This window comes from Quercus robur, chromosome 2 (assembly GCF_932294415.1).
Source record: "Quercus robur chromosome 2, dhQueRobu3.1, whole genome shotgun sequence".
Classification (NCBI taxonomy): Eukaryota; Viridiplantae; Streptophyta; class Magnoliopsida; order Fagales; family Fagaceae; genus Quercus; species Quercus robur.
In genome coordinates, this window is record NC_065535.1 from 29,181,271 (window position 1) to 29,201,451 (window position 20,181).

The window sequence follows — 20,181 nt, forward strand, 5'->3', positions numbered from 1 at the left end:
TATTGGTGTGCTCACTCATTCCTTTAAGATTGGGATGGAGTGATGTACCATGTGTTTGTGAAAGTTCGCATACCCAAGAAACTCACCCTCCCCTATCTCTGTGTTTCCTTTTTATTGCTTGTGCTATTGCTTCAAATCTAATGAGCCATAGTCCCATGGAAAAAAGAGAAAGAGGGAGGGAATCCCATGGGACACTAGGGGATCAGCCAAGCCTAGACAATGGAAACTGGAAAGAAATAAGATGCATTCTTATTGTCGTTTGAGAAAGGATATAATCTGTTCCGCTCTCTGCGGATCACTTTTGTATAATTTTTGTTGCACTTCGCACTAACAACTAACAAGTTTGTGCATAACCATGTGTGCCCTTTAATGTTGTTACTATTCTCCCCACAAATCTTTCTACTGCTTTTTCTAGGAACGCACAAATTTCATACAAATGGGAGGCTTAATTTTGGCCAAAGCAAGAACTGAAGCAGGAAGCGTCCAAAGTCCCTCCCCGCAAATTAATCCAGAAGCAACTGCAGGAACCATCAACTTGGCCTTCTTTGAGTTAACCTTGTACCACACAAACACAATCAAACTCCCAATTCCCATATCAATCGCAAAGTATGCCCCAACTAAAAAGGGCACTGCCATGACCATAGGAAGTGGCATATATTTTCCGATCTTTGGTGGCGCAAGATCTCTCACTACATTAATTCCTACTGCAAAGGCAAAGAAGCCATAGCAGAGTTGCAGGCAGTGGCGAGGGAGAGCTGAGAAGCCTTCAACACCTAGAATGGCCATGTTTCTGTAGATCAACGCATAAGGAGCTTTGAACTCTCCATTTGGGTTTCCCACATCAAAGGCCTTGTAGAAAAGGAAGAAGCTAAGGGGTGCCATTATACAGCCTAACGCCGTGCCAATGGCTTGGCTCAAGAACATTGCTCTGGGAGAAGTACTAGTCAATTGTGCTGTTTTGAAATCTTGCATAAGAATGCAAGCCACAGAAACAACAGATTTTATTATACCACACCCAATAAGTCCTGCCACCAAACCATCTTCTTTTCCACTCAATGCAGCCAGGACAAAGAGGGCTACTTTCCCATAATTATACGCCATGTTCATATCCGTGAGGCCGGCTCCATAAGCGTTGCAGAATGCTAGAGATGGAGCAAGAAAATAGGCTATGACAACGTAGTACCATTTAAGTTGATGGAACATCAGTGGGATCACTATTATAGATACGATGGCAAAGATGATGTAGCCAGTGAGTGCAACCCACATGGGAATGTTTTCTTTCAGGAATACTTCGTTCTGTTTCAAAACTTCAATGGGGTTCCCTTGGTCGTCCACATCTACAGTAGAGAAGAATATAAAATGTTAGTAGTATTAACACGTAAATTAATATCATTCTGAGGTACTGCACGCAGGGCAGGGTACAATTCCACGTGGAGTGGAGGGTTTTCAAAAAGATGCCAACAAATTTTACTACATTAGTTTTGGCGCTTTCAATGAAGCTTTTAAAATCAAGTTAGAGTATGTGTTGTTTGGGTCGACAAAGTACAAACCAATGCAACCTTTAATTATTCTGATCACCATTAGAAATGCATTGGGCAGCGGGCCTCATCAATCTTTTAAGATAGTTATTAACCAATTTCATAATATTTTGTGGTAGATTGTAATTAGCTACTTGTTATTTTCACATAGATTCGTTATTTATTTTTTTCTACCGTCCATAGTCAGTTACATTGAATAGTTGAAAATAAGTATGAAATTATTCATAGTTCTAGAATTTTTCTAAAGCAGCAAACGAAAAGGAAAATTCAAGGCTGCTGCTTATATTACCCATGTTGGCGTCCTTGTTCTTGAATTTGCCATGGATGTTAATGATTGTGCATGCCAATATCTTGATGAAATTGTAAATCCCATCACCTAGGATTAAAGCAACGGATAGGAAAACCTGCAGAGAAAATACAGAGTAAATGGAAGAACATGGGTAGCAAAATCCAATAGGAATGCGTGTATGTTATGGAGAGAGAGAGGGAGAGAGAGAGAGACCTTGTAACCATACAAACTCTTCATGTCAGTTTCTTCCAAACTCTCAGAGAACCAATGTCCTTTAAGCCGACCAATGAGTGGCCACATTATTCCATTGGAAAGCACAGCTCCAAGAACCAGAGACAAGTTTACAAGGTGGGAACAAATCATCCCAGCTCCAACATAAGTCAAGCCAAAGTCGAAGTAGAATCTGCAAAATCCGATATTAATAAACTAAATACTAAATAGCATCACTAACATGTACAGTTCAAAGAAGCAGAGAATAAATCAAAGACGTACGTGTGCTTCCACGCTTGCAATCCAAAGGTAGGGAACTGTCCAAATCCACAATTATCTTTTCCACTGAAAAACCATTTAAAGAAACCCCACAAGAAACTAATCGAAAAATATTTCATGAACCCTTTCACTTGCTTCCTGCAAAAAATAAATCCTGTTTGAGCTTTGATTCTTTAGTGGTTTTCTGTCATAACAAAATCAGAGATAATAATTGCGCAGTTTGGATTAGCATTTTTTCCCTTGATTTATTTTGTTTATATACAAACTTTGTAAAACCTTTTTTAGGTATTACTTTATTTTTGTTAATAGCAAAAAGAAAAAAAAGAAAAAAAGAAAAAAAAGAAGAGATGTTAAAGGTTTTACTGGTTTTTCTACGAAATGTTTGCAAAATAGTGTCACAATGATATAATTGGGGTACTTCAAGAATATATATAATAAATAAATAAAATGCTAAAAATATCACATATTTTACTTTATAACCGTGATGAACTGACATAGTAAAGAATATAATTGGTTGATTTAAAAAATATAATAAATGAATGTTTAAATTATTGAGAGAATGATAAAATAATAAATATTGTTGACAACTTTTTATATTTTTCATAAAAGTAGTGTCAAAAATTTTCACTATAGTTTATTAACAATTTTCCTAAAAATATCTGTTAATATGATTCTTGTAAAAATTATATAGTAAAATTTGTAGTTGAATGTTTAGATTATTGAGAGAATGATAAAATAATAAATATTATTAACAGTTTTTTATATTTTTCATGGAAGTGGAGTCAAAATTTTTCTATTATAGTTTATTAACAATTTTCCTCAAACATGATTCTTGTAAAAATTATATAGTAAAATTTGTAGATATTTAATTTCATTCTTTCAACAATCAAGACGATGGAAGAGGTGTACCTTGCCATCTTATCCCCCTGACTGTGGAAACCATTAATGAGAACCGCGGTTGCCAAGCCACTTGGATAAGTCAATTTGAGATCTACTATCATTATCTGTTGAACAGTGAGAAATAACATACATACAATAAGAAAAAAGTAGAGATCTGCGTAGTGGTCCAAAAAGGGGAGGGAAAAATCATGGTGGGAGGAAAATCCATTGACTTTGCGATCAGCATTAACTCAGCATCAATCCCAAAGACAATGATCATAATTCATCTCCATTTGAACGTTCTAGGTTAATTAAATGTTACAAATCTAAAATATTATAAATTAAAAAAATATATTTAATCTTATATTATTTAAAATTTTAAATAATATAGTATTTTATACATCATTAGATCAAGAAAAGAAAATTTTAACCGTGCCCACTCACACCCAAAAGAAAAGTGTTGATTTCAATGACGAACTTTCCAGACTTTTTTTTTTTTTTTTTTTTTTATCATAAATGATGAATGAGTAGAAACTCAAGTAAAAGTTGAAATAGTCATCAATAAGAAGAAAGGAAATCTTCATAAAGTAATGATTAAAACCCCTAGTGTTGAAATAAAGTAAAAAGCACTTTCTAATTCCTTCAAAATTGAAGATGAAAATTGAGACCACCAAGAAGATGTACCTTCCTCAGGGGAACTAAGACAAAAAGGCCAACAAAGCAGACTACAAAGAGGTAACCAGTCATCCAAACAAACCCAGGCTCCTTGACACTCTTTATTGAGTTTCCCTCGTTGTTGACCCCAGACAACAAATATGTCTTCTTGTTTAATGCCAAGAGATACGAAGCAAATCCGCCTACAGCCCAAAAGAGAAAAAAAGATGTCTAAAAGGTTCTTGAAAAAAAAAAGGTGAAAAAAAAAAACAAAGGTTAAGATTTTCTAAGATGCAAAGTAAAACTACAAATATTAAAGCCTCAAACCTCCAACAGCAATGCTATAGCATGCAACTGCACAAGTTTGTATCATAGTATTCTCTTGCCGACTGAAAGGCTTTGACACAAACCCTGCCTTTTCTAGCATCTTTGTCCATGATCGGATAAATACAAAAGCAATAAGTGCTGCAGAGACATTTAGATTAGGAACCAGCCCAGTTGTGAGGTTCAACTTCATGGCTATCACACTGTACATGGTTCCAATCATGATGCTCACCACCATTCCCCTTATAGTTATCTGCTTATTCCATGGTTGCTGGGTTTTCTTCCACCCTTCAGAATCAATTGTTACTCCTTCTAAGTCCTCTCTCTCGTTAATCTCTCTCTTTTCTTTTGCTTCTTCCATGTTCATGTCTCCTAAAGAAATTGTCTGTGCCACTAAAAAGTAAAAACACTCTTATGTTAGAAGAAATAAACTTCTAAATCCTGAATCTTTGAAATAAAGTATGATATAATGACAGGTTTATGGAAAAAAGCTAGTGGTTCCATGCATGGACTTTACCTTGTTTCTTTTTGTATATGTGTATGCTCTTCTAGCTAGCTCCAAAGGAGGACTACAGATACCATGCAATAAAAAAAGTTTGTTTTGTCTTCTGTTAATCGACAATTCAAAACCTTTTGAGTGAACACAGCTTGCAATGACCCCTCGAATTAATGATCAGACAGGATATCCTCCTCAATAATATATATTAAGCTAGTCCGTACTTTTTTTTTATGAACATATGCTAGCCTGTACCAAGTTCAACTTGACACTGAAAAATTATACCTAGCAGTGAAAATATCGTAGTTATAATCTATTTTATTTCATGCACTTACAAAAGGCTAGAAGAGAATGATTTAATATATAGTGTTGGATACTTAGGTATGTCACTGAATGATGAAAATACTTGGCATTTATAACAAGTTATAACTTTGAAAGATTACTTCATAGGTGAGTCATGGGTGTGATCAGCTGACCTTATCATTGACTATCTCTTTATTTCTCCGCCATGAGTATTAGATGGTTATGAATATTAGACATGGCAAAACAGATCAGAATTTTTTGACCTGACTTGATTGACCCGCAAACCCGATTGACCCGACCCGACCTTTCCGTTTTGTCATGTCTACCAATATTGAGTAAATTGAGATTGAACTGTAATTCTTATAAAATATTTACTTATTCTTCTTTACTTAATATGTTATGTATTCCATTATAGTTTGTCATTTTTTACTTGTCACTTTCATTTTCTCTACTTAAAGATTATACCAAAATTAGTTTCTAGAAAGCTGGAACAAGAGTTACACCAAATTTGGGTATCAAGTGTTTAGTGGTAATTGGTAAGTGGTAACAGTATCACTAGTGAAAATCTAATCACAGTTAAGGAACTCATAAACAATTGACAGATTGCATCTATTTTAAAAAAAAAAAAAATTGTTTGAAAAATACAAGTTAACTCGACCCAACCTGAAACCCAATTGACCCGTTTAAAAATGACCCATTTTGACCCGCGACCCAATTAGCTTGCAAACCGGTTAACCTGACCTGACCTGCTGTTTTGCCACGTCTAGTTGTGATAATGTTTTTTTGGTAGGAGAGATTCTTTAACTTAAAGACAATTTGCGCATTGCACAAACTGCAGCTACGTGGGTCATTGCATCCAATGGAGTAAGAAAATGATAGGTGCAGAGAAAAGCAGTGACGGTCATTTCCTGCAAAATATAGTGGTGATGAAAAGTCAAGCAGATTCTCAATCAGTAGTAGGTCACATGATTGAGTAAAGGTGATAGAACCAATAATTTTCGCATTATATTTTTGTATGGGTTACTTGTAAAAACACACAGTGTACGTGGTGTGTTTTTATAAACTGAGAACGTGATTTTAAATCACGTTTTAATAATATTTATAAAGCATTTTGCTCTTTAACAAAATTTTTCAATCTCAACTTTGCTCATAGCATAAATACGAAAATTTCTTTGCTTTTAAAAGAAAACAATCTAATGTTTAATAATTTGTATAAGAGCATCCAAATCGGTGGAGCCATAAATTTAGCAATATGGCTTCACAAAAAACTACTTTATTTATCTTTTTTTTTTAGATAAGAAAAAGATTTTTTTCGTATTTTATCTATCTTACTTTTTCACTTTACAAAATACCCAACATTAGTAATTTTATTTTAACTTTTAACACAATAAAATAATATAATAAAATAATATATTAACTATAATAAAATAATATATTTACTACAAAGCAGTGTGAAGATGTAAATAAAATAATATATTTAATATAAAGCAATGTGAATACGTAACTTAATAATACTTTTTTTTAACCGAGCTACCGTGCCCAGTCACTATAGATGTGGAGCCAAATTATTTGCTTTTGGCTCCATCAATGTAGCTATAAATTTGTATTTGATGGTGCTAAAAATAGTAATATAACTTTTTAGCACCACCAATACTAATGCTTGTAGAACATTTTTATCTTTTTCCAATGAAAACAAAGTTAGAGGCCCTACATAATACTATAAATATTGTCCTTTTGACCAGTTTCCAAACTATTAATAGTTTACATTTTTTTTTTTACAACAAATTTCACAATTGTTAGAGTAATATTGTATAGTATATATAGTATTTTTCACAATAAATTTTACAATTGTTAAACATTCAATTTTCATTTAAGCCCACCACTTACACTACTTTATTGTCTACTAGTTATATAATTTCACCAGTGTCAATTTTCATTTATTATCTTGGTGAGTTCTACATAATCATTATTTTTTATTAAAAAAAATGGCCTACTTATATTTGTATATAGCACTAAAGCCACAACCTCCACTTTTTTTTTTTTTTTTTTTTTTTTTCAATCTTGTTTTTGCTATAATCCAAATTTTAATTGTTTAAAAGAATAGAGAAAAAATTGTTGAATTCAACATTATTTTTTAATAGCATTCATCAAGGCAGTGAGGATAAAAAATTGCTAGTACATTGTTATACCCTTAACAATTTAACAATAATTTATTTTAAGAAATCAAATTGATTGTTAAAACTCTATTTATTTAGATTAATCTCTAAATTACATTAATATATATATATATATTTGTGTATTTAGTCTGCTATTAATAACAGTTAATTTTTTTTAGATTAATTTTGCTTTCAACATTGCCCCCCTAAATTGAATTCCTAGCTCTGTCACTGCCACTAGTGATATCACTTTTTAACCTACAAATAATAGTGTGCCACGTAGATAATTGTAAATTTTTTTGTAATTCTAAATTTATTGTATATTATTTGACATCTATAATAAGACAAAATTATCGTGTATCAATAAATATTTTTCCATAATAAATTATTGATTCTTAGAATTAAACTCATGAGCCTAAAGTCTCTAACAAATTTAAGGTAATCGCTTTTAATCTCTAATAAATTTACTTAAAGTGATAGATTTTAGTACTTATATATGAAAAATTATTAGATACTTCCGGAGTACCATAAATGCGTAGTCTCTCCTCTCATATGAATGGTGGGTTCCACTATGAATTTAATTAGTGGGACTCACCATTCATGTGAGAAGAGGGAGTACGAATTTATGGTATTTCGGAAGTACACAATAATTTCCCCTTATATATGGAGTAATAAAATGTTAGTTTTTAATTTGATCCCATCATCTATGGGATTATAAGTAATCCTAAAGTTTAGGATTCAATAGTATATTTTACTTATTGTTTTCATTCTAAAAATATTTTTAAAATTAACACAATGAAATTCACCATTTCTTATTAATGATTATAATAATTTATTACAATAAGAGAGTAGACGATATTTAGTTTTAACCCTATCTCAATCTCCACTCTATCATTCATTCAGAATTAAAAAATCCACATGATAGGTGATAAAGGATGTGTATAGTTATTGGGATGTTGTGTATGGTTATTAGAGGAAATTTCTTATTATTTTAGCTATGTAATTTTCAAAAAGGCTTGACTATTTTGATCTAGTGGTGAAACAACGAAATTGGCTGTCAGAAAAGAGTGTAGAAAAAAAAAAATTAATGGTTATTTCTTGAAAAATACTAGTGGTAGTGAATGTCAATCATATTCTCTTTCGATAAAATATTATATAATTTTACATCTATATGATTTGATAGGTTATGAATTTATCAAAACAAATATATAGAGTTTGAATTTGTTTTCTATCTTCATTTTACCTCTCCTTTATAATTAAAAATTCCACTTCTCATTTATAATTAAAAATTCCACATGCGATAGAGAATGTCGAACATGGCTTAGAGACATTATCTTATTCATTACTTATTGGTATTTGTAAAAGTATTTAATAAATAATAGTCCTTATCTGGTAGGATATTAATTAGAATTTTTTGGGATTGTCGTTATTTGGAAACCTAGTCCTGAGCCTTCAAATTGATCCTTAAGTTGTAAAAAATAAATAAGGAATCTTTTAACAATAGAAAAAAAATCAATATTTTTTTTAGTGGATTCCAAATCTCTACCTTGATGATTCAAGGTGTTGTAGGGTTATTTGCGCACTAATTAACCCTTCTCTCACTACCACACTATGTCAGGTTGTATCAGAGCTTTGACTAGCTAGGTCTCATGGCCAAACAACAAATTTGGCAACAACTATCTCATTAACAACTATAAAAAGGTGTAAGACATCTGGGCTAAATTGAAAGTTCAGAAAGTAACGTTAAGATCCAAAATCTTGTTGGTCCAAGAATTCATGCCAATAGAAATTGTTGAAGCAATAGGAAAAATTTGTGTAAGAAATTTAGCTCACAGTGAACCTATTTGTAGATGCATTCCTAGATACTACAGAATTCCAATCTTTGATGGCATAATGCGCAAATGGGATTTCATTAATTGGATTTTTAATTTAAAATATTGTTTTAATTATTGGAAGAACCATAATGATGAAAAAGAAATACTTCAGTCTAATAAGTTAGACAGTGATGCAGTCAATTGGTAGGGTACATACAAGATTGATTGTAAAAAAAATATTTTCTAACTCGAGGAATGATCAACTTCTAGGGTTTGGTAATACCTCAATCAAGATTTAAGAGGACTTTTTAACAACAAGCGGTTGAAAAAACACAATAAAGAGGATTAAACTGATGACAATAGAATCAATAATCAAGAAATTAAAGAAATTTACTTGCACTAATCAAGATAGCAAACGAGTAAAATTCTTCACTTCTTATAACCACATTTCTTTATTTTAAAATCTTTCTTTATTTAACACATTGCCACATGTAATATAGGCAATGGGAGTTTTTTCTCTCGGCATTTTTAGTTTTTTACAAGGACAGAACTACGATTAGTATTTTGGGGGGGCCACAGCTTAAAACTTTTTTTTTTTTTTTTTATGAAAATAAAAACTAACATCTATTTCATATTCAACAAAATACTACATACAAAATAAGTATTTCTTAAATATTTCATATTATAAAACACATCAGCAAAATAAAACATACAAAATAAGTTTTTCTTATTTTGTGCGCGATTTTTGTTTAGTCCATGTTTATTTATTTACTTTGTTTTTGTAGTTAAAGGAGCATGAATTTTATTTATTTATTTATTTTCTTGTAGGTGAATATCTAAATATTTTAAAGGATGAGAGACAAATATATATATATATATATATTTATTTAAGGGCAAATTTTAATTTTTTTGTATACTTTTTTTTTTTTATTTGGGGGGGGGGGGGGGGTGTGGGCATGGCTCCCCTTTGCCCTAGCGTGGGCCTGTCCCTGATTTTTTACATGTGTTTCATAGTATTTCTTAAAGCTTAATTATTGTTTGTACAGTAAACATGGCTTGTAAAATCACGTTTATTCTTGTACAGTATACGCTGTCTGTAAAATTGTATTTTGAGTAAAATCATGTTTTGAAAATATTATTACAATATGTGTTTGCATATAGTGTTTGATAATCATCACTCTTTTTTAAATAAAAAAGAAAATTGGGTTATTTAACCATGTGTTTGGAAACTTCTCTGCAACCTCATTAGTCATTACATTAATTAGTCCCCACGTGTTGGCATTTCTTCTAAGCCATATGCATGAGTTGGTTACTTCCGCACCAGTTGACACGCATGGCTTGGACACGGCATGTGACAACACATGTCTTGCCAGATGCCATGAAATTGATCCTATATGCTCCCGAGGTTGCTCTTCTTCTACACAGATACCTAGTGCTTTTCTTCGATTCCATTGGAGGATTCTACAAAGGGATAATGAGGCTCTCTCTTGAACCTTGTCTAGAGAGATATATATTGACTTCGATCGAGATCATGGTGACCAAAATTTAACTAAAGAAAATGACAACACACCACAGTGCATGGTCTCGATAGACTTATCAAATTGTCGAGGTCGAGATCGATCTCTGCTTCGAGCCACAAACCCAATGTGGTTTCTTCTCACTTCATTATGAGGCCACCAAAAAAAAAAAAAAAAAAAAAAAAAAAATCCAATAACAACACATTATCCGGACTTCATAAAATATTTTACAATACGTACAAACAAAGTGATCTAGTGTCGAGATAAGTATGAAAAGTCAATCTTTTTTTTTGGGGATAAGATATGAAAGTCAATCTTGGTAGAGAAAGAAAAACATTTTGGTTGATATTTTTATTTTTTTTTTATCCTCTAATTATTATTATTATATATTACGTTCTTCTAGAGGATTATAGACTTCAAGATGAATTAGGTATATAAATTCAAATGAACAGGATTACATTGAAAATTTTAACATCCAGGTCCAACCACCACAACAAGAATATCGGCCAAAAAAATAATGTGTTAATGAGTTCTAACCTCTACTTTCAGTCACAAAGTAAAGATATCGTTTATGTGGTTGACATTGTTAAACCAATGTTGAAGGAAATATATAGGAAAGGTTGAAGAATATCATGTCTCACTTTTCCAACAAGTTCAAGAAAATATCAGAGAAAAAACAACCAAATTCTTGAGGGAGTTGATGTTAGATTCTATGAAAATATAAAAGAGAGTATAGAGAAAAGAGAGAAGATGCAAGGATGACGTGGTGCGGCAGGCTCAACTGCCTATGATTACCCAGGAAGCCCTTAACAATTGCATAATCACTATAATCTTAATTCATTAATTACAATGAACTCTAAGTAAAGTTTATATAGATATTAAGAGTTAAGGTTAGATATAATACATGAACTAGTCTACAATATAATTCGGCCCCTTAGGCCTAGCTATATACATAATTGACATAAACCTAACACCTCTAACAAAATTTTCTAACAAACTTGTATTAACGACTTTTGTTTCATCAACTATGATCCGCATTTATATAAGAAATTTTAGTTATCCCATACAAGTTTGATGGTTATGTTTTCTACATTTTCTTGACTCTTTGAATTTAAACTCTCAATTATCAGTTTGCAAATGATAGGGTTTTTTTTTTTTTTTAATTATAATTTTTTTTAAATAGTTGATTCATTTTAATGGAAATCTCATCTTTATGGTTTTAAATTTTTTTTTTTTTTTTAAATTTTTAAAAAGCGTCTTGACTTGTTTCTTATATCATTAGATCAATGTAACCATCGATAATTAATGACCAGCTGGCAAAGGTATATGATTTCGTAGGGGAAAGGGAACCATGATTTATTTAGTTAATCATCATTCATCAGTAATGACAACAAAAGGTTTTTGATTACTTAGCAGAAAAAAACCATGATTTATCGATAAATCATGGTTAACGACAAAACCCGGCCCCAAAAAAGAGAGAAAGAAAAAGCGAAAAAGAACAAGTGTTTGATGGATTGCATGTCGAGTGGGTGGTGGGGTTGTGAATTCTGACTTTTCAAAATCATGTGTTGGGCACAAACACAAACACAAGCACAAGAACAGCCCAATTGTGGTTTTAAAACAATGCACTACAGCAAAACATGATTTAGACACCATCTATATCGCTTGTGATTTGAAAGAAATTGGACATGATCAAAATTTGATATCTTTTAATTTGGGGGTTGAAAGAAAATATTGGTTGGAATTTTTGTAAACCATCCAAAACCTTGTATGGCTAATCTTCAATCTTCTAGACAAAGACAACCAGCCTCTCCTTTTCGTAAATGTTTTTGAAAATTCTTTCAGAAAGCAACTTGTGCAGCAATTGTTGATGTATCTTATAGGCCCATCACACATTCACACTTAATATATAATTCCATTCTTTTCTTTCTCTATTTGATCATTCAGATCACTTGGATAGCCCCGACCACCATATATTCGATTCTCTATATATCTTTCAGCCTTGGATATGGACCGTAGGAGTGTTGAAACTTGAAAGTGCCTTAATGGGATACGATCCTCTCCTTTTCAAATAAATTCGTTTCGAATCAAATTAAATATTATAAATTTAAAAGTTTTAAATGATGCGGCATTAATATACACAGTTAGAACTTAAATAAAATAAAATAAAATAAAATAAAATAAAAATCTTATCGATGTTCATTTCACTTGAAATGTAGTACTTCAGTTGAAGATTTTATTCAAGTGGAACTCCACCAAAAGGAGCTTAGCCTTTAGGTGGTCCTAGTACTCTTGACTCTTGAGTATGCATAGAATGCAATTGCAAAGCAAAGGCAACTTTAATTTCGCGTGCCATATTATTGAGGCCAATATGAGCCACTTATTACTTTTGAGGCTGATTTCTCTTACTTAGTACTGGTACAGAATATTTTGGTCAGGAATATGAACCCTGAGTGCAACTTTTGGTAGGCTAATGCTTTTGATGGGTTGGCCTATCTAACACCATCCTTCTTGGTAGCGTCTGTTTTTGCATTCTTAAAAGGAAAAAGAATGGACACAAACAAAAAAAATCGTACCAATATTGCAGATATCAATCAATTGTATAAAGTATAAACCAAACCTAACATTTAACCCAAAAAAAAAAACCAAACCTAACAGAAATATAGCTTTTAGGTACATTGATGATCATTCGTGAAAATATCACAATAATATTAAGCACTAACATAAGACAACTAATTAAATAAATAACTTTTTCAAATTTAAAAAATAAAAATAAAAATCGTGCCAATATTTTAAATCAATTTAGGTGCACCGTGCATGTGCTTTGACCAGTCTAATTAATATACTAAGGTAGGTGAAAACGTATTTTTAGTCCTTAACCTATATGACTATATGTCGTATTCTAAGTTTGGATCTTAATTATTAATTGAGTCGTATTATAATCATTGATTATCCAAAAAATAAAACAAAAGTATTGCTTAATCGTTGGTACTTTCATTTCAAAATAAAAATAAAAAATAAAAAAAATCGTTGGTACTTTGAAAACAGCTGTTCAATGTAACACTTATCGATAATGATGAAGCAGATTTTTGGCCTCATACGACTTAGCATTTGCCGATGTAACATAATAAGATGACACCACTAATAAGTCAAAGAGATTTTTTGCCGCTGTGTGTGACATTTTTTGTTTTCTATTGTTTAAAGTTTTTACCTACGGGACCACGCTCGGTAATTTGAAGTTTGAACCTGCACTCTTTCAATTGTGGAAAAAAGCAAAAATATAGATTGTCAAACTAAACGGTTTTGTCTTGGTGGTGACTAGTGAGTGGTGACTAGTGACCATGTGTGTGTCATATAAAAATAATATAATTCTTCCTTTCTATGATTTCATGAGCCCTATAATTGCGACCCAACGTACCAGGCCAACGATAAGGACAAGTGGCGGTATAAAATAATATCAGCAATATTGCGTCTGCATAATGATTTTTTTTGGATTAACACAACATGCCATCTCACAAAACTGCTAGCAGTAGTTGGAGAGGCAGAGCTCTATATAAATATTGCATAATGATTAATGACGGAGGGTCAGAGATCTAGAGAAATAAAATAACTATCATGATTAGATTTTTTATTCTTTCTAAAAAAATGTTTAGATTTTTATTTTTTAATAGAAAATAATATTGTTTAAGAATACCGTGAGAACGAATAAAAATGAATAATTTTATTAAAAAAAATATAATTATACACGGCATTTTATAAGGAAAAAAAAGTAGTTTTATTTAGTTATTTCTGTATTGTACGTATTACTGGACACAGAGAAATATGAAATGAGTAAAAGGAGACAAATAATAAGAAAGATGTATTACATGAATTTTGTTAAGTATAAAGTGAGTTTAAGTAATATTTATAATGGGAGTGACGAGGTTACGTTCCCTTGACGAGGTTACGTTCCCTTGACGAAGTCAACACTAATGACGAGGTCATCCCTATTGACAAGGAAATCAGTCATCACTGACGAGGGCAAGAAAATCATTCAATGAAGTCAGCCAGTGACTTGAGCAGTTACGAAACCAGCTGAGCAGATCGTTGGGAGCCTATTAAAAGCCACATTATTGGGCAGGAGGCGTTACTAAGAAATGCATTAACACCCTAACGGCTAGCAACCAAAATCACATATATAAAGCCTTCACATTGTCAGCAGAAAGTACATATATTCACACTTTAAGAAAACACCCATTATTTATCTTGTTCTTCCATTTTCATTTCACAAAGTGCTTCTCTGTTCTAACTTTGGTATTGGAGGCGTTATGGCAGGCACTACACCGGTGATCCTTATAGAGGATACATTCGCGCTGACAAGGAGTTCCATCTGCCCACCTTGACTGACGAATTCACGCTTCATCAATTTAAATTAAAAAAAAAAAAAAAAAAAACCATTTTCCCATTGCCTTTATCTTCTATGAGCAGTGGAGTAAAATGAGTAAAGTGAGACAAATAATAAGAAAAATGTATTACACGAATTTTGTAAAATATAATGTGAACTTTAAGTAATATTTTAAAAACTTCATTTCTCTATTTCCTTTATCCTCTTTGAGCGGAGGGGTGAAATGAATAAAGTGAGACACATAGTGAGTGTTTGGATTGCGCTAAAACAGAGAGCACGTCTACGTTTGTGCGTTTTGCTAAAAAATGTGGGTCCACAGTATTGTTCACGAACTCACAAAAGTCATCCAAACATAGATTTCAATATAAATTTAGGTCTCACAGCGCTATTCGCACATTTAAAAATTATTTTGTTACAATATTTTCAATTTTCAATAATAAGCGATATCTAAACATACCCATAATAAGAAAAAACCTTATTTTTTTCATTGCCTTTATCCTCTCTAGGCGGTGGGGGAAAATGAGTAAAGTGAGACAAATAATATGTAACATGTATTACATGAATTTCGTAAAATATAATGCAAGCCTAAGTAATATTTTAAAAAACCTCATTTTTCCATTGCATTTATCCTCTTTAGGCGGTGGGGTGAAATGAATAAAGCAAGACAAAAAAAGAAGAAGATGTATTATGCGAATTTTGTAAAATATAATGTGAGCTTAAGTAATATTTTAAAAAATCTCATTTTCTCATTGACGTTATCCTCATTGGACAGTGGGGTGAAATCATATCATCATATCATATCATATTATATATGATAAAAGTTGGGCTTAGACGCTGTGGCTGCGCCATATGACTTCATCAAATTGCAGAAATTTTAATAGATTTTTAAAAAATAAATATAGTTTTTTTATGCTCTTATCTTTTTCTCCTATAATTTCTAAGTTGATAAAATTTTTAATTTAAAATCACTTCTTTAGATAAAGTTTGATAGACACAAAAACTCAATAATTTAATATCATCTTAACTTCTTCTCATCCATTAAGGGAAAAAAAAAATTCTTAAGCTTCACACTTTCATAAATTTTTATAGATATATATATATATATATTGTTCTTATCTTCTTAAATTGCAGGATTTTTTTTTTTTTTAGATTTTAAAAAAATAGATATATTTTTTTTTTGTTCTTATCTTCTTCTCCTATAATTTTGTTTTAAAAAAAAATTCAGTTTGCACTTTCATAAATTTTTACTACACGTAAAAAAATTGAAGAATTTTGTTTAGATTTTAAAAATTGCAATATTTTGGATAAAATAAAAGTTTAGTTATTATTATCAACTTAAACTCTAATCCTTAATCAATTTTAAGGATGTACACGAAATCTTAATCAATCATTGAATGTTTATCAATTTTATTTAAATTACCATTCATTTGTAGTTTTGTACTTTAATTCATTAAAATAAAAACGTCTATCCTTATTAGTACTTTCTTTCTTTATACTAATATGAAATTCTATCCATATTTATCCAATAAAAATGATCAAAAGAGATTTAGTTTAAGTATAAATCATCTAAATTCAAACTTTATCGGATTAAGAAGTTACCTCCTTATAAAAACAAAGATTTAAAATCTTATCTCACTCTAAAATATAATACAGGTATTATTTTACTTAGCCATGTTTGTCTCTTTACTTTTTGTTTTTTTTTTTTTGGCTTTAACAATGTTGGTGTGGTAATGCTTTTCATGAGAACTTATTTTTGATGTTGCAGCTTTCATAATAGAAAAGTGCTACGTTTCTCTCTCTGCCCTACCCACAACCTTGCAGGTAATTTTTCTTCTTTCATCAAATTGAATAGATTTTGTGTATTTGTTGCCTTTTTATTATATATAATATGATTTTTATCAACAAGTTTTATAGATAGGCTGAAATTCTATGTTTGATCACACATTTTAGTGTTTTTTTTTTTAAAGTCAATATAGCAAACAATATGTTTGTATTTTTTAATTTCTTATTTACATGATTATTTGTTGTTGACATCAATATTTTATAATGGATTTAATTTGTTATGGCTTTTGTTTGGTACTTTGTTCCATGTAGTCTATATTCTTTAATTAAAAGCAAAATTTACTGTCAAACATGAGATTGGATATGAGAGAATCCATCCGTCCAAATTTCTATGTAAGCCTATCTTTTCTTAACTTTGGTTTTTTTTTTTTTTTTTTTAAGCTCAAAAATTTGGATATTTTTTCATTAATGAATTGAGGTTTTGGCTTAATTTTGTTTTTAACTGCTTTAGTTATTGAATTCATTATTTTTTCATGTGTAATATTAATATCTGTGTTTTTTTTTTAAGTGATAAAAAAATAATATATGTGTTCTTTTTTTTTTTTTTTTGAGAAAGAAGTAAGCGAGTTTTATTGAATAATTTCAGAATGGAGTATATCATCCAAATCACCGGGTAGCTCTTCTACCCAAACATCAATATCTGCAGTTAGAACTGCTCTTCTAGCTAAGGCATGGGCTATTTTATTACCCTCCCTACGAGTGTGCACAAAACAACTAGTAACCAAAGTAGAGCTTAGGCAGCGAATCTCTTCTATAATGTGACCGAACAGAGTGTGGCATGCTCCAGGTGAGTTTATGGCTTTAATAACCTTCTGACAATCTCCTTCAAAAACCATCCGTGACAGACACAACTCCTTAGCCAGTGTAACGGCTCGACTTGCCGCTTGCGCTTCAGCTTGCTCTACTGAATGGGGTAGTACGATTCTTTGGCTCAAACACAATACAATTACAAACATTACTTTAAGTTAGGGTCTTATATTTATTTATTAGTAAGTTGGAATGTTACATTAAGTTAGAGTATTATATTTTTATTTATTATTAATTTAGAATGTTACATATGGATACATATGTTGGTTTAGGGTTGATATAACTTATAACCATTTGAATGAAATCAACACTAAAACAAATAATTTAAATATCAAAATAAGAAATAAAAATTAAGTTTCTTTTAAGTGTACAAGTACAATTTATTTTTTAATCTTAAATTTTAAATTAATTCTTTTTTCATTTTATTTGTTATTAAATTTAATTATATTATCAAAATATTTTTTATTAAACCGTGCATTGCACGGGCATAATACTAGTAATTAAGTAAAGTGAGATAAATAATAAGAAAAATTTATTATACGAATTTTGTAAAGTATTATGTGAGTTTAAGTAATATTTTAAAAACCTCATTTTCCCATTATCTTTATCCTCTTTAGGTGGTGGGGTGAAATGAGTAAAGTGGGACAAATAATAAGAAAAATGTATTACACGAATTTTGTAAAATATAAAACCTCATTTTTCTATTGCCTTTGTCCTCTTTGGGTGGTGGATGCTCTCCTTAATAAAATTTCACTATTTAAGTATGGGTATATATATATATATATATATATATACAAACCCATATTTTAATTATACAAAAATTAGAATAATTTTTCTAAGGTTGATTTGAGACTGACCCTCAATAAATTGCATACACTACCTTTTCCAATAGAGGTGTCATCCAATTTTGAGACTAATTGTCTAAGTTTGGTAACAATCATGAATAATCACAAGAAGAAGAAAAAACAATCATGAGGTCATCAAAATTTAAAAGTCAAGTTGGCTGTTCACGTGCCGATTGATACGCCCCCAAATTGTGACATACCTTGTTGGTGCATGCGGAAGAATCAAAAGACAACGAAAGAAAAATAGGAATGAATGGTTCAAGAGACTTCAGGCCAGGGTGCTCGAAGTTCTAATTTTTTCCAGTTAAAAATATTGGTCATGATGATGCCAAAAATCGTCAGTGAGTCACACGGTCCTCACATACTCAAAATAACACTTGCGCAACATAGAAAAAGAAGACCTTAAGAGAGTACTGGTGTGGTACCGGCCAAATACCCTCCGAAGATCAAGTCAGAAAACTTTCACAACTCTGGAGTGTCAGAGTTGGGGGGAAATTATGCATATCTTGATTTGTGAGGGTTTTGGGGTTTTTATAGTAGTGTAGAGCTGACATTTGTTTTTTGGCGGAGAAGATCTTTCCTTACAGGGAAGATCTTCATTAATGCGTGCATCTTGCAGAATCCCTTCCTTGTAGGGATTCCTTTGGTTAGGGTTGATCGTGGGATACAAGGAATTTCCTTACATAGATATTCAGGGGGTCAAGTTAAGCTAGGTTGGACCTGTCGGCCTTTTTAACCCCGTCGGCCTCTCTACACCCATCAGCTACCTGCCACGTCCTATTGTTCCCGTTGGCATATGGAGACTACTGTCAGGTCTCCTTGTAGGGTTGTCCCGTGTGATGTCGTCGGCCTAACTCTACCGTAAGTTTCCATGAAGCTGATGGGTATGTGGGGGTCAACCTTCTTGTGCGATTTTTTGGGGGAATTGAACATGTGGCTAAAATATCCCCATCAGGTCACCAATGTGGCAAAATTGGTCCTTTGTGTCAATTACAAATCACAACAAAACAAGGTACTTAGCATCCCTACCAAAAATGTGATTGTTACTTACCAGGACCAAAAAAAGAAGAAGGAAAAGCCATAAGTGTATTCAATTTTGTATTTTCAGAAATTGTTTTTATTCTCACGATTCTCATCAGTTTGCTGTTATTGTTATCATTATCATAGTTTTCAGAACCGGACTGGACCGGGAGGTCGGACCGTGAAAACCGAGAACCGGGATGAAAACCGATTTTTTGAGCCTAAAGAACCGGATTTTTTGTTAATTCCGTGAACCGCTAAAACCGGGGTTGGACCGCACGAACCGGTGAGAACCGTGCGGTCCAACCCCTTAGCAATTTTTTTTTTTTTTTTTACAATTTTATTCTACTTAATTAAATTATCCATCTCTTACAAGGAATAAAAAAAATTATAATTAAAATCCTTCAAAGATATTCAAATTTACTTCAAAAATTAATAATAAATTTTAATGTTTTCATGGTTATTATTTTATTTTATTAACTTTCTTATTTAATTATTAAATATATGCTTGAAAATCATTAAATTTCCCTCACATATATAGATATATTGTCAATTTTGCTAGTTTTATAAATTTAATATCTATATTTAGGCTTTAATTAATTATTAAATTAATTATGATGTCATCACGGTTCGACCTCAATTTAACCTCGGTTCGACCTCAAAAACCTTGAACCTTTTCCTTTTACGGTTCAATGAACGGTCCGGGTCTGAAAACCTTGATCATTATTATCATTTAACCATTTATTCTATGCATTGGTCCAACTGTTGATATTATATATATATATATATATATATATATATATATGTATATATATATATTGTAA

The 20,181-nt window shown here is 31.4% G+C and overlaps 1 protein-coding gene across 2 annotated transcripts; it reads right to left on the reverse strand.

Moving 5' to 3' along the window:
- Nucleotides 1-227: 227 nt before the first annotated feature.
- On the reverse strand, nt 228-5,055 carry LOC126713220 (metal-nicotianamine transporter YSL1). 2 transcript variants are annotated; one of them, XM_050412918.1, is made up of 8 exons: nt 4,691-5,055; nt 4,177-4,558; nt 3,880-4,052; nt 3,226-3,320; nt 2,320-2,454; nt 2,041-2,230; nt 1,828-1,942; nt 228-1,337 (listed from the first exon to the last, which is right to left on the reverse strand). In XM_050412918.1, exons 2-8 carry the CDS (start codon nt 4,538-4,540, stop codon nt 412-414), a joined length of 1,998 nt encoding a protein of 665 aa, XP_050268875.1. In that variant the 5' UTR covers nt 4,541-4,558; nt 4,691-5,055; the 3' UTR covers nt 228-411. The 2 variants fall into 2 exon arrangements, with proteins under 2 accessions (XP_050268875.1, XP_050268874.1); XM_050412917.1 differs by having other exon boundaries at nt 4,177-4,566; nt 4,691-5,054.
- Nucleotides 5,056-20,181: the final 15,126 nt, after the last annotated feature.